The following is a 15,313-nucleotide window of genomic DNA, read 5'->3' as shown; positions in this document are numbered from 1 at the left end:
AAAATGTACCAACCACAAGAGACTGTGCAGAAATGTGATTGCAACATTACAACTGATGTAACATATTGGATGCAACATACTGAAGCATGCCATATATATATATATATATGGCATCAAATTCATGAGGCAATTGAGATTTTATGACTTCCTATAGCAGTAAATCCTGACCGGCATATATATGTATATGTATATATATATATATATACATATATATATATATATATATATGCCAGTCAGGATTTACTGCTATAGGAAGTCATAAAATCTCAATTGCCTCATGAATTTGATGCCATATATCCGTTCAAATTCACACTTGTTTTGTTCAATTCAAATTGAAATGGTGAGATGGTGAGTATTGCATATTAACAAAATTTAATTTAAATTAGACACATTTAGTTTTTGCCTCTTTGACACTTTATAGAGCATCATAAATGTATACACTGATCAGGCATAACATCATGACCACATGCCTGATAATGTGTTGGTCCCACTTTTGCAGCCAAAACAGCCCTGACTCATCATGCACTGTGTATTCTGACACCTTTCTATCAGAACCAGCTTTAGCTTCTTCAGAAATTTGAGCAACAATATTTCTGTTAGATTGGATCACACGGGCCAGCCTTCACTCCCCATGTGCATCAGTGTGCTTTAGCCGCCCATGACCCTGTCACCGGTTCACCACTGTTCCTTCCTTGGATCACTTTTGATAGATACTGACCACTGCAGACCGGGAACACCCCACAAGAGCTGCAGTTTTGGAGATGCTCTGATCTAGTTGTCTAGGATTTGAGCGAGTTTGACAAGGGCCAAATTGTGATGGCTAGATGACTGGATCAGAGCATCTCCAAAACTCCAGCTCTTGTGGGTATTCCCGGTCAATACCTATCAAAAGTGGTCCCTGGAAGGAAAAATGGTGAACCGGTGACAGGGTCATGGGCGAGCTACTGTTGCTCAAATTGCTGAAGAAGTTAATGCTGGTTCTGATAGAAAGGTGTCAGAATACACAGTGCATCACAGTTTGTTGCGTATGGGGCTTCACAGAAGCAGACTAGTCAGGGTACCCATACTGACCCTTGTGTACCACCAAAAGTGCCAACAATGGTCATGTGAGCATCAGAACTGGACCATGGAGCAATGGAAGAAGGTGGCCTGCTCTGATGAATCACGTTTTCTTTTACATCACATGGATGCCCGGATGCATGTGAGTTGCTTACCTGGGGAACACATGGCACCAGGATGCCCTGTGGGAAGAAGGCAAGCCAGCGGAGGCAGTGTCATGCTTTAGGCAATGTTCTGCTGGGAAACCTTGGCACCTGCCATCCATGTGGATTTTATTTTAACACGTACCACCTACTTTGCATTGTTGATTCCATCTCTTACATTTCTGTAAACTATTTGGTAAAATATTCTAACACTGGTGTGGAAATTTTACTGAGTTCGGAAAGACTTCATAAATGTTTCTTACAAGTCACTGTGCCAGTGTTAAAGTTTAATAAAACATGTTCTGAAGCTGAACATTTGTACTGAAATCAGACCATTCAAAGTGAGTTAACTCAAAATGATAGTGTTAGTGTGTCAGTGTTAGTGTGGCACAGATGTTGCTGCTAGTTTGCTCCAATTAAATAGGTCAATTTAGTTCAAGATGGCAGGATTTAAGCAGGATAATGCACCGTGCCACAAAGCAAAAATGGTTCAGGAATGGTTTGATGACCACAACAACCGGTTTGAGGTGTTGACTTGGCCTCCAAATTCCCCAGATCTCAATCCAATCAAGCATCTGTGGGATGTACTGGACAAACAAGTCTGATCCATGAAGGCCCCACCTCGCAACTTACAGTACTTAAAGGATCTGCTGCTAACATCTTGGTGCCCGATACCACAGCACACCTTCAGGGATCTAGAGGAGTCCATGTCTCGACGGGTCCCGGCTGTTTTGGCAGCTTAAAGGGGACCAAGAAAATATTAGGCAGGAGGTCATAATGTTATGCCTGATCCGTGTATACATTTCTACATATATACATTCATGAGGCTCTATATAGTGTCAAAGAGTCAAAAACGAAACGTGTCTTTTATAAAATATTGTTAATATGCAATACTCACCATTTCAATTTGAATTGAACAAAACAACTGAAGAATTTCTGCTGAAAAAATTGACAGGACAGATATATGGCATGAAGTTCATGAGGTAACTGAGATTTTATGACTTCTTATAGCAGTAAATTCTTATCACTGTTTCGGCTTTTCAGGGACTGAAGTCAGTGGGTTCATTCATCTTCAGTATCCACTTTCTCCTGGTTCGGGTTGAGGTGAATCCAGAGTTTTGGGGCAAGATCTATTGCAATCAAATGCACACACACACATTCTACCTACCAACATATTATTGAATAGTGAAAGGCAAAGAACCCAGAGGGAACTAATGCTGTCACAGCAAGAACACCACACTAACTGTATCTCTGAATCGAACCTTGAACCCCGGAGCTGAAAGACTCCAACCCCTCTTAATAGTACTTTACAACAATCTGCAGGTCATTTCCTTGCCATATAGAAAAGCTGTAATACTTTGCAATTTCCTTGCCATAAAGCAAATTTGTGAATGAGTGTGCATGGTACTTTGCATGGGGATAATGTTCCATCCAGGGTGTATTTTTACCTCATGTTCACCGCTACCCTCATCAGTTACAGTAGTCAAACTATACTAGTTACATCTAAGTGGTCACTAATATTACTAAATGGCTTCTATTGTTACCCATGGACGCAATAACTCAAATCTGCCATTCATTTTTTTATGTATCTGTATTAATAATATGTGACATGACCAGTATCTTCTGTTCTGGACAATAGGGAAGAGTATTCCTTTGCTGTAGACTGCCAGGATAGTGTTCTTTGGAACTAGTGTACTTTTTTTGGATAGCAAAATCACCGCATGAATCCTAAATGAATTAGAGTAAGTAGAATATAAGCTTGCTTATGTAACCATGGTTCTAAGACATACTAAGAGATAGATATAGCAGGGGTCTGTTATAGGTGATGACTGCTATTTGCACTTGACAAGGAAATGGCCATCTGTTCTTCCAATTATCAAACGTGACCTCAGCTGAGGAAAACAAAATTGCAACACAGAGGCATGATTATCATTTAATAGATGTGACACTTTATCCAGAACCTGACTTATATCACTGAGACATTTTGTGCATTTTCTCTTTTCAGGTATTTTTACAATACAGAAACACAGATAAAGCAAGTCCCGGCTTTGCTTTTCCAAGCGTATATTGAATACAAAAGTAAAATTTCTTATAACCTCTAAGACACACAATTTATTTCTTCCTTTAAAGCTCATTGTTATATGGCATGTTTGTGGATTATTATTTATTAATGACATGAAACATTTCATTTGCAGTTAATTCCATTTAATACTTTTAGTGTTGTGTAATTTCACAAATCGTCTAGTCTCTAATCACAAGTTGGGCAGTTCTGGAATGAACAAATATATAAATAAAGAGGGTTAATAAGGTACTGAATGTGTAAACATTCATCATCTGCTGTTAAGGAGAAATCCCTTGATTTCAGCTTCTGAGACATCCCATGCTGATGTGTCCAATCCCATCCTGCTCAAGCAGAGAACAGAACAAGCTGTTGTTTTAGAAACAGCTTCAATCTGAGGATTGTTCATAGCCAGGTCACTATGGTAAATCCCTGTCTGGTCTTTGAATCAGTAGCCTTCATTTGCCCATGTGATCTCATAGTCTGGGTACCGCGTCTTCAGTTTTTCTGTAGAGACGGCGTGATTGGCTCGTCCAAAACCCTGAAACAGGAAATCCATGATATTCGTGGCACAAAATACACCATCAAATACACCAATCACATTACAAATCCTACAGTAGAAGGTTTTGCAGTATCGCTCACCATGGAATAGCCGTAGACATGGATCTTTTTATCAGCGCTGTCGTGTCTGATCCTGCCGCCTCCTATACACTCGCAGTCCACATTACCGGCTCTCTCCAGCTCGCCAGAAACCTTGTCATAGATATCAGCTGTACAGGACACACACACACAGGAGCAGAAACAGCGGTCAATTCGCTAGAAAACTCCAGTTCATTTGTTTTGTCCTTAGATCACTTATAAAATAATAGACGTCAAATCGTCGGGATCGGTGTTTGAGCATCATGTGCTGCATCATGACTGGTGCTGGCTCAATAAAACTAAATAAATGTACTTTGGATTTGCTTTGCTTTCTTTGTAACATAAAAAGCGGGGGTTTTCTTTGTCTTATTAACTTCACAAAAGAGAATTGACTGCACAGAGGTGCTGTAACACAAACGATAACAAGAATGAACTTCAATTCAATAACATTAAATGTAAATATAGGCAGATTGCAAGAAATTGCTGTGGTATATGAGGACCGGAACACTTCAGGTGTTGTTATCGAAACTTCTGGGTGGTAACCAGCATCACAAATGTTGTGTTGTTGATTCATTTCCAGACACAGTAGGACACCTATGGTCTGCTTAAGATCTCATATGGTTTCCTTCTCCCTGTGCAGTGAGCTACAGTGGCTTTATAATACAAAACATAATGAATAGGGAGTCATTTTGAAATCTTTATTGTTCTTTCATTCAAGTATGTAACAGCAGGTATTCTAGAAAAAATTGATTTTTCTACTATGTTGGTATAAACAGCTAGTTTAGTGTGCAGAAAGCTGGCTGCAGTGCCCTGAGCTCAGTACCGTGATACTCGGCCCACGCGTAGCCGCGCACTATGTCCACGTACGACTCGTCGGTTTTGCTGTGAACTCTTATGAGCACGTATTTAAACACGCCGTTCGGGTCGATATCAGCTTCAGGAATCTTGGCCAGATGTTCAGCAGACATGTTTAGCTGGATAATCTCGATCACGTCCTACTCTCACACCCGGTAATGCTTTCGCTCCTGCTTTCGTTTTGATGGAGTTCTGTCGCATTACTGCTCCCTAGCGGCCCGGAGCTTATCTACGCTATATTGCCAAAAGTTTTGGGACACCCCTTCCAAATCATTAAATCCAGGGGTTGGGCTCGGCCCCTTAGTTCTAGTGAAGGGAACTCTTATTCTCCCTTCTTACTTGTGTGATCTTCTCCGTATTCATGTTCCCTCTCGTTCACCTAAAATCTGCCTCTTCTCTTCATCTTTCTGTGTCTTCTGCTCGTCTCTCCACCATGGGGCAGAGGGCTTTCTGTTGCCCTGCTCCCCGGCTCTGGAACTCTTTACATCCGTACCATTGACTCACTGTCTATCTTTAAATCCAGACTCAAGTCTCACCTGTTTAAGCTTGCTTACTCTTCCTAAATCTTACTAGCCCTCTCACACAGTCACAGTCTCTTCTGTATTTAGTTTTTTGTTATTGTTTTTTTTTTTTTTGTCGTACTGTTTTTATGTGCTTTGTTTTGTAACTTGTCCTTGAGTGTTGAGAAAGGCGCCTATAAATAAAATTTATTATTATTATTACTATTATTATTATTATTATTATTATTATTATTATTATTATTATTATTAATGCTTCAGCATACCAAGACATTTTGGACAATTTCTTTGTGGGAAACAGTTTGGCGATGACCCCTTCCTGTTCCAACATGACTGCCCACCAGTGCACAAAGCAAGGTCCATAAAGACATGGATGAGCGAGTTTAGTGTTGAGGAAGTTGACTGGCCTGCTCAACCCGACAGAACACCTTTGGGATGAATCAGAGCGCAGACTGCAAAACTGGGACATCTGCATTCACATGAACATGAATGTAATATGCAGTTGGCTGGCCTTTATAGCTATAACATTCTGCACATGCTGTATCAGTGTCACACAATTGACTATACATAAATGCACATTGTTCATATCACACTCTCCGGTGTTTAGAATAATTTATAATCACACAATTGAGGATGGGTTCCCTTTTGAGTCTGGTTCCTCTCAAGATTTCTTCCTCATACCATCTAAGGGAGTTTTTCCCTTGCCGCAGTCGCCTCAGGCTTGTTCACTAGGGATAACATCTAGGACTGTTTGTCTGTTTATATGTTTGTTGTTTCTTATGTAAAGCTGCTTTGAGACAATGCTCTTTGTTAAAAAGTGCCATACAAATAAAAAATTGAACTGAATTAAATATAACCGCTTCAAGTCTACTGGGAAGGCTTTCCAAAAGGTTTAGGAGTGTGTTTATGGGAATTTTTGATCATTCCTCTAGAAGCGCATTTGTGAGGTCAGGCACTGATGTTGGATGAGAAGTCCACTCCGCTCTAATTCAACCCAAATGTGTTCTATCAGGTTGAGGTCAGTCAAGTTCCTCCACACCAAACTCGCTCATCCATGTGTTTATGGACCTTGCTTTGTGCACTGGTGGGCAGTCATGTTGGGACAGGAAGGGATCATCCCCAAACTGTTCCCACAAAGAAATTGTCCAAAATGTCTTGGTATGCTGAAGCATTAAGAGTTCCTTTCACTGGAACTAAGGCACTGAGCCCAACCCCTGAATTCAATGATTTGGAGGGGAGAAGAGAATGTATTCATTAGCATTGCTTTGACTATTGTGATGCAGAAGTATGTAAAAAAAAAAACTTATTTGCAGGAATACACACCAAATCCGATGACAAGTCAAGGCCAAGGAAAGACTATGATATTCCCATAACATATGCTGTTCATCGTAAGGTATTTATGGCCATGATTTTAGTAAGTTGTGGGCACAGTATTATTCCTAGCCATGGCTTATTAAAAACTAACCTCCACATCACTTCTGAATTTCTGTATGAAATGAATTAATTAATATGATTGGTCATTACATTAATGGTAATATGGCTCATTATTAGGGTGTCCTGTTAGCAAAGCAATTTATGTTTTGTAGTTTATATTTTTTACATTAAGAATTATTTAAAGAGTTACAGCATATTTACACTAATAATACCCACTGTGCCTATAAACCAGTCTAATAGCATGGCTTATATTTGCATAATATGGATCATGATCTATGATAGTCTGAAATACCCAAGGCTGAGCCTTTCACATTATTTTTTACTGAAACTGACTGCATTTACAGTTCAGGCCCCTGACTCTACTCGAGTCGAGATGACATGCAACAGCTTAAACTTCCCTAAGATTCTTAACAGGACTACATTTACAATTATTTGAGATTCAGTCACACTTTCACACATTAGGATTTTTTTTCATTGACTGTATTTCTTTTTCTCAATCTTTAAAAATAAAAAAGGAACAGTAAAATAATGAGACAGAAAAAGTAATGTATTTGATTTTTATACACGATCAGTGGCTACTCCAGAGAGAAATGAAGGCCCAACACCTCTCTGGGACTCTGAAGCAGACCAGTGGCTGCATCAAACTCGAGCGGCACAGACTGACTCTGGCTCTTCAGGTCTTGCTCCATGAGCTACGGAAACAGACAGAACGTTAAGTGTCGTATAGAAATCCATCTCACTGTTCATAAAACAAGTTATTACTCTTGTATACCTCAAAAGTGGACAGTTCGAGCAGCTCGCTGATATCATCCTCGGCCTCGGGTAGCGCTTGGTTTATTGCTTTGGCTGCTTTAGAAACATCTGGATGGTAATGATTCTGTAGGGACTAAAGAATGATGTTAAAGCATGATGTTTATCATCATAAATACACTCCCATTTCTCTTTTTTTTTTTAATCCAAAATAAGGTATAAGTACTACATTATTTCATAGGAAACTTACCTTAATTTCCCACAGACTGCTCTCTAGGGCATGGCACTGGGCAGGGTCCTCCTCCTCCATTACATACGGATCAGTACACGTCTCTGAAGCAGATAAAACGCACTTTCATAAATCCCATCATTCTGACTATACAATTTTCCCGTTCTTATTTTGCTTTTCTTGTATAATGTTAATGCCGTACCATCAGCGGCACTGGGTCTGTGGATGAGGACTCTGCATGACGGGTGTCTGCGAATCAGGTTACAAATAAAGGGCAGCACTATGAGCAAGCCGGTCGGGGGAGCGGTCAGGGCGAGCCGAGACAGTCGCTTGATAAACGCTGCTACGAGGTAAACTGGTAGATGGCTACAGAAAAAAAAAGACAAACTCGCGAGCTTGTTCTTTACAGCACACAGACCTTAACAGTTATTCGATGGAGTAAAGTTTTACCTTGAGGACAGGAAGATGTTGGTTAGGTGGAAGAATCGCGCTCTGTACTTCACATGGAAGACAGAAGGGTCCAGCAGGTTGTACAGCTTCTTGTAAAAATCAGGATAATCTCTGTTTTATAAATAAATAAATAAATAAGAGATCTGCTGATCAAGGACTGGGATGAAGAACTACAGAATTGTACTTTTCAGTAGTTTTTGTCCATACTTACAGATTGTGCTCATGCATGAGGATGAAAAGGCCATTCAGAGCCAGTAAACTGATGGCACCACCTGAAGTCCAGCACACCGTGGACGATGAGAAAAATACAAAAAGAAAAAATATTTTTCTGTTACATTCAGAACCACTTAGCCAGCATACGTGCAACTTATGCCGTTCCACTGAAACTACAAATGGCTATTTCAGACTATATAATAAGATTAATATATTTATTAGCTTCGTTTTTCTTACTATTCTGAACCATTTGTGTTGAGCAATTTGTAAGGAACTCCTTGGTTTGATAGACTCACCAACGTTATATGCTGCAGTCAGGAAGTCGATCATCAGTGTGGGGTCACTCATGTGGGGTAGAATAGAATCATGCAGGATGACCAGTACCTTTTTATACATGTTCATAGGTAACTGCAGGAAAACAGGAACCCCTTGTTAAACATTCATCCATTCAACCTGGAAATAATTCCAGTCTCAAGTCTAGATATGAGAGTTTTACTGTACCTTGTACTTCAGGAAGGTCAGCCACATCAGCTCAAAAGCTCGCTTGTGATCCTGCATGATGGAGGAAGTCAATTATTCCACACTTAGTGCATCTTTAAACACTATACAGTTATCAGTCGACTTTTTAACTCACTTTTAATTTGGCCGCTTTCCAGTCTTCATATTTAGCTGAAAAGGTATTGATGGTGTTAGAGTGTTAAAAATGCACATTTCAGTAAAGGAGTGACGCACAAAAGTGGGACTCACCCTCCTGCTTGGTCAGGAAATTGGTGATTTCTGAGCCCTGGCTTGGCATTGTGATGTTTGTGAGCAGTGTGAATACATTGTTTTGGTACACGGACATCTCGGCCTGCAAAAGCCACACACCGTCAGTTAAACCTGGAACTATCACCCTATTCTGATGACAGCAAGACATTATTAGCAATTTATAAAGTTTTATTTCTATGGACTATAAAACCCATTACCTGAGAGCAAGTAGAAGGAAATTAAAAAATAAATAAATAAATAAATAAATAAAATAAAAGGGATCAAGGAATGAAGGGAGGGAGGAAGAAAATTCTGTCTACAAATAAAAATGGACATTTGTAACTACAATTAAAATAAAAAGCTAACTTTGTAGGGATTATTAAATCCAGCTGTCAGAAAAAGAGATGGAAAGAAAAATAAAACCTAAAAAGGGGAAGAAAGCATGTCTACAAAGTCTATGAACATTTCTCCCTCCACCTCCACATACACACCCGTTTGTTTCGGTCCATCACTCTGTGTATGTTGTCTCGCACCGAATTCATGACATAATAGCGCACATCATCCATTTCTAAGAATTCCTGAAACCTGGAGATAAGCAGAGCCATGTCCTCTTTCTCCGAGAGCAGAACCCACACCAGTCCCTGCAAGCAAACACACACTCAAAACTTTACAACACATTAATAGCTGGAACTACACACAGTGCTGCCATTAGGAAATTAATCATCATTATCTGACCAATCCAAATCAAAAAATAATCATACAATCAGCATTTACTGTATTTATGCCAATGCATAACATTTGAAGTGAATATAAGGCCTTTAGGGATTTAAAGTTGGGGTTGACGATATAAGACGACTCACTGATAAAAGCTCTCTGGGAAAATTGTAATGCTGACTCCAGTCCTGTTTCTGCAGAGGATGCTTCCCTTCAGCTGCTGCGAACTTCATTACGGCACAGAGTGCACTCTCCTACCACCACGGATACAACACAAAAGCATGGATGTACAAGACTCTGAACTGTACATTAGCTAGAGTTTATTAAAAACAAACAAACACACAAACTAGCCCTCAGAGCAGAGTTCGCTCACCTTTACTTGGTAAGATTCATGGCCGATGTTCTCCAGCAGCAGCTCCACACAGCTGTTATAACGGTGTCTTATAAACATGTGGTACTTTTCATCTGCATCCCGGTCAGCTGGAGAGATAAAGGAAATACAAAACCATTAATATGAGAGTATGCAGTGTGACCACTCCAGAGCTTTGAATCCTGGCTTTTAGATTAGACTGAGACAGTACACTGCATGCAGAAATACACTAATTCAGTGCTCAAAGGATAGGATTACCAGTACGTTAAATTTTATCCTGGGAACTATCCTGTGTGTGACACAGGAATACACCCTTTTGAATCACAGGGCAAATCGCAAACATGCACATATTCACACTCAGTCACATCTAGGAGCAATTCACTGTTTTTGTTTTTAAGCTACCCTGTATATCAGGGAGCATAGATGTGTTTAAGGCATTGGGTTTGATCTGAAGGTCTTGAGATCAAAATCTCAGCACAGCTAAACTGTCACTGTTGGGCCCTCGACCAAAAACTTCAACCATCAACTGCTTAGTCTTAGTCGTACATTGCTTTGGATAACAGTATCAGCAAAATGAGCAAATCGAAACATACGATATGCCCAGATAGATAATGGTGGACTACTCTCATCACTGCCACTGATATGACTGTGTACATGGGTGTGGGTTTGTTTATTTCCAAAATCCTGACCATCTTGTGCATGTTTTAGATAAATAAAACAATCCAGAATTAGGACAAGATGTGCAGGTGTGTGCTTGCAACTCTACAGAACTGCAACGAAGCAGGAATAACGGGCAAAGAGACAGAGTCATGGGTGTCTAAGGCTTGTTGATGCACATCAGAAGCGAAGGCTAATCCTTAAAGTATTATATTTATAAATTAAATGCAGGCGTTCTCTTATATTTTTCTGTTGTTAATGTGCAATTGTCTTTGTATGCCCTTTCGTTACAGGAAATGATGTGTAAGTATGGTACGAGAACTTTGGGGTTTCACAAACAATTTTTTAAGACCCCAGATCTCTCTTTAACGGTGTATTTATTATAAATTATTTTTCCTTGTAATTGTTCTTTGTGTTGCATGGTGCCATAGTTTATTCACAGTTTATGCTTGCATGGTGCCTTTATGTTGACTGTGTACATGGGTGTGGATTTGTGTATTTCCAATATCCTGACCATCTTGTGCATGTTTTAGATAAATAAAACTCAGTAAACAATCCAGAATTCATACAAGATGTGCATTGTGTGTGCCTGCGACTTGCAATGAGGATTTTTTTTCCGCTTTTCCCTTCAGGGGTCTCCACAGCGAATCATCTCTCTCCAGCTATCCCCATCGTCTGCATCCTCAACACTTGCACCCACTAGCTTCATATCCTCATTTATTACATCCATATACCTCCTCTTTGGCCTTCCTCTTTGCCGCCTGCCTGGCCGCTCCATGTCCAACATTCTCCTACCAATATACTCACTGTCCCTCCTCTGGACATGTCCAAACCATCTTAATCTGGCCTCTCCCTAACCCCCAAACGTCCAACATGAGCTGTCCCTCTGATGTACTCGTTCCTGATCCTGTCCAACCTTGTCACTCCCAAAGAGAACCTCAACATCTTCAGCTCTGACTCCTGCCTCTTCCTCAGTGACACTGCCTCTAAACCATACAGCATGGCCGGTCTGCAATCTACAGCTACATTTACCTTGGAGGATTTCTTCTTCTTTCGGCAGCTGACCAACATACAGCTCTCCTTTCTCCAATAACTCGCAGAATAACTTCTGACAGGCGCTGATTGCAAAAACGACTTCTTTCTCTTTCTCAGACTGCAAGTTAGAAAGAATAACAGAAAGTGAGTCTATACCAATGGGACAGACTTTAAATAAAAAAAACCTCCTAGTAAACCATGCTAACATCACCTGTAAGTACTCCAGCAGGTCGAATATACAGTTCGCGTGTTTTCTGCTTTGTAATACGAGCTCTGTTTTCGTGTTTATAGTCTGCTTAAATGAAGTTTGGCTGTTTTCTCCGTCGCTCGTCTTCACGTTGCGCTTCTTGGACGGCGCCATGTTGTCTGCTGTGTCGCTGAGAAAGAAGCACGCGCCGGGGTTCAAGGTGTAAACATCGCCCTCACGTGGTCGGAGGATATGATGCGCTTAAACGTTGGGGGGTGGGGGGTGGGGGGTGGCTTGGGACTGCCTCTAATATCTACATGAACATGCTGCCTCCAAGTCCATATCGCAATTACGACACAAATCAGTGTCATAATTACAACTCGGGAACTCCCACGAGAGGCGAGATTGAGGGCGGGTCAATTACAAAAAAGTTATCATGGTGGACAATATGAATGTGATGCCTAAAGCAGACCAATATTTATACCAATCATAACATTAAAACCAATGACAGGTGAATGCTTCAGTGTACCAAGACATTTTGGACAATTTCATGCCCTCGACTTTGTGGGAACAGTTTGGGGATGACCCCTTCCTGCACACAAAGCAAGGTCCATAAATACATGCATGAGTGAGTTTGGTGTGGAGGAGCTTCACAGAGTCCTGACCTCAACCTGATAGAACACCTTTGGGATATTTTAGAGCGGAGACTGCGAGCCAGGCTTTCTCATCCAACATCAGCGCCTGACCTCACAAATGTGCTGCTAGAGGAATGGTCAAAAATTCCCATAAACACACCCCTAAACCTTGTGGAAAGCCTTCCCAGAAGAGTTAAAGCTGTTATAGTGGTCAAGAAGGGGCCAACTCCATACTAAATTCATGTGCACGTAAAGGCAGACGTCCCAGTTTTGGCCTGGCTTACAGTCTCCACTCTAATTCATCCCAAAGGTTGAGGTGCAGGCGAGTCAAGTTCCTCCACACCAAACTCTCTCATCCATGTCTTTATGGACCTTGCTTTGTGCACTGGTGTGCAGTCATGTTGGAACAGGAAGGAGCCATCCTCAAACTGTTCCCACAAAGTTTGGAGCATGTAATTGTCCAAAGTGTCTTGGTAAGCTGAACCATTAAGAGTTCCTTTCACTGGAACTAAGAGGCCAAACACAACCCCTGAAAAATAACACTTGAATACAATGATTTGAGGGGTGTCCCAAAACTTTTGGAAATATTGTGTATTATCAAGTGAAGTCAACAGGAAAAATGTGCAAATAGAGGGTCATGGGCATCTAAAGCTTGGTGATGAACATCAGAAGCAAAGGCTATTCCTTAGAGTATTATATTTATAAATGTACAGTGAGGGAAAAAATTATTTGATCCCCTGCTGATTTTGTACGTTTGCCCACTGACAAAGAAATGATCAGTCTGTAATTTTAATGGTAGGTGTATTTGAACAGTGAGAGGCAGAATAACAACAAAAAAAATCCAGAAAAACGCATTTCAGAAAAGTTCCACATTGATTTGCATTTTAATGAGTGAAATAAGTATTTGATCCCCTATCAATCAGAAAGATTTCTGGCTCCCAGGTGTCTTTTATACAGGTAAGGAGCTGAGATTACAGTAGGAGCACTCTCGGGGAGTGCTCTTAATCTCAGCTCATTAACTGTATGAAAGACACCTGTCCACAGAAGGAAGCAATCAATCAGATTCCAAACTCTCCATCATGGGCAAGACCAAAGAGCTGTCCATGGATGTCAGGGACAAGATTGTAGACCTACACAAGGCTGGAATGAGCTACAAGACCATCGCCAAGCAGCTTGATGAGAAGGTGACAACAGTTGGTGTGATTATTCCCAAATGGAAGAAACACAAAAGGACTGTCGATCTTCCTCGGTCTGGGGCTCCATGCAAGATCTCATCTCATGGAGTTTCAATGATCATGAGAACGGTGAGGAATCAGCCCAGAATTACACTGGAGGATTTTGTCAATGATCTCAAGGCAGCTGGGACCGTAGTCACCAAGAAAACAATTGGTAACTCACTACGCCGTGAAACACTGAAATCCAGTAGCGCCCGCAAGGTCCCCCTGCTAAAGAAAGCACATGTACAGACTCATCTGAAGTTTGCCAGTGAACATCTGAATGATTCAGAGGAGGACTGGGTGAAAGTGTTGTGGTCAAATGAGACCAAAATCCAGCTCTTTGGCATCAACTCAATGCTGCCTATGACCCCAAATACACCATCCCCAGGTGACAGGACAATTGCACCGCATCAAAGGGACGATGGACGGGGCCATGTACTGTCAAATCTTGAGTGAGAACCTCCTTCCCTCAGCCAGGGCATTGAAAATGGGTCATGGATGGATATTCCAGCCTGACAATGACCCAAAACACACGGCCAAGGCAACAAAGGAGTGGTTCAAAAAGAAGCACATTAAGGTCCTGTAGTGGTCTAGCCAGTCTCCAGGCCTTAATCCCATAGAAAATCTGTGGAGGGAGCTGAAGGGTCAGCCACAAAACCTTAATGACTTGGAGAGGATCTGCAAAGAGGAGTGGGCCCAAATTCCTGGACATGTGAGATCTGTGCAAACCTGGTGGCCAACTACAAGAAATGTCTGACGTCTGTGATTGCCAACAAGGGTTTGCCACCAAGTACTAAGTCATGTTTTGCAAAGGGGTCAAATACTTATTTCACTCAATAAAATGCAAATCAATGTATAACTTTTTTGAAATGTGTTTTTCTGGATTTTTTTCTTGTTATTCTGCCTCTCACTTTCACTGTCTCACCATTAAAATTACAGACTGATCATTTCTTTGTCAGTGGGCAAACGTACAAAATCAGCAGGGGATCAAATCATTTTTTCCCTCACTGTAAATACATGAGTTCTCTTGTATTTTTCTGTTGTTAATGTGGAATTGTCTTTGTATGCTCTTTCGTTATAGGAAATGATGTGTAAGAATGATGTGCAAAAGAATCTGGGGGTTTCACAAACTATTTTTAAGACCCCAGCTATCTCTTTAAGGATGTATATATTATAAATTATTTTATTCTTTCCTTGCAATCGTTCTTTGTGTTGCATGGTATTTATTCACAGTTTATGCTTGCAGGGTAAAAATCAAGTCAATGAGGTAAAAAATCGAATTTTAATACACTATATTGCCAAAAGTATTCGCTCACCTGCCTTGACTCGCATATGAACTTAAGTGACATCCCATTCCTAATCCATAGGGTTCAATATGACGTCGGTCCACCCTTTGCAGCTA

The 15,313-nt window shown here is 40.8% G+C and overlaps 2 protein-coding genes across 2 annotated transcripts; both read right to left on the bottom strand.

The window, feature by feature from the left end:
- Window positions 1-3,135: 3,135 nt before the first annotated feature.
- On the bottom strand, window positions 3,136-4,944 carry phpt1 (phosphohistidine phosphatase 1). Its single transcript, XM_058414935.1, has 3 exons — window positions 4,724-4,944; window positions 3,904-4,031; window positions 3,136-3,802 (listed from the first exon to the last, which is right to left on the bottom strand). Exons 1-3 carry the CDS (start codon window positions 4,866-4,868, stop codon window positions 3,710-3,712), a joined length of 366 nt encoding a protein of 121 aa, XP_058270918.1. The 5' UTR covers window positions 4,869-4,944; the 3' UTR covers window positions 3,136-3,709.
- Window positions 4,945-7,238: 2,294 nt separating this feature from the next.
- On the bottom strand, window positions 7,239-12,300 carry noc4l (nucleolar complex associated 4 homolog). Its single transcript, XM_058414818.1, has 15 exons — window positions 12,084-12,300; window positions 11,870-11,990; window positions 10,184-10,290; window positions 9,957-10,064; window positions 9,588-9,737; window positions 9,097-9,199; window positions 8,984-9,018; window positions 8,851-8,901; window positions 8,646-8,757; window positions 8,348-8,408; window positions 8,137-8,247; window positions 7,889-8,052; window positions 7,708-7,790; window positions 7,480-7,593; window positions 7,239-7,399 (listed from the first exon to the last, which is right to left on the bottom strand). Exons 1-15 carry the CDS (start codon window positions 12,231-12,233, stop codon window positions 7,283-7,285), a joined length of 1,587 nt encoding a protein of 528 aa, XP_058270801.1. The 5' UTR covers window positions 12,234-12,300; the 3' UTR covers window positions 7,239-7,282.
- Between the last annotated feature and the right edge of the window lie 3,013 nt (window positions 12,301-15,313).

Source organism: Hemibagrus wyckioides, linkage group LG18, assembly GCF_019097595.1.
Source record: "Hemibagrus wyckioides isolate EC202008001 linkage group LG18, SWU_Hwy_1.0, whole genome shotgun sequence".
Lineage (NCBI taxonomy): Eukaryota > Metazoa > Chordata > Actinopteri > Siluriformes > Bagridae > Hemibagrus > Hemibagrus wyckioides.
This window is presented reverse-complemented; position numbering and strand designations above follow the sequence as displayed.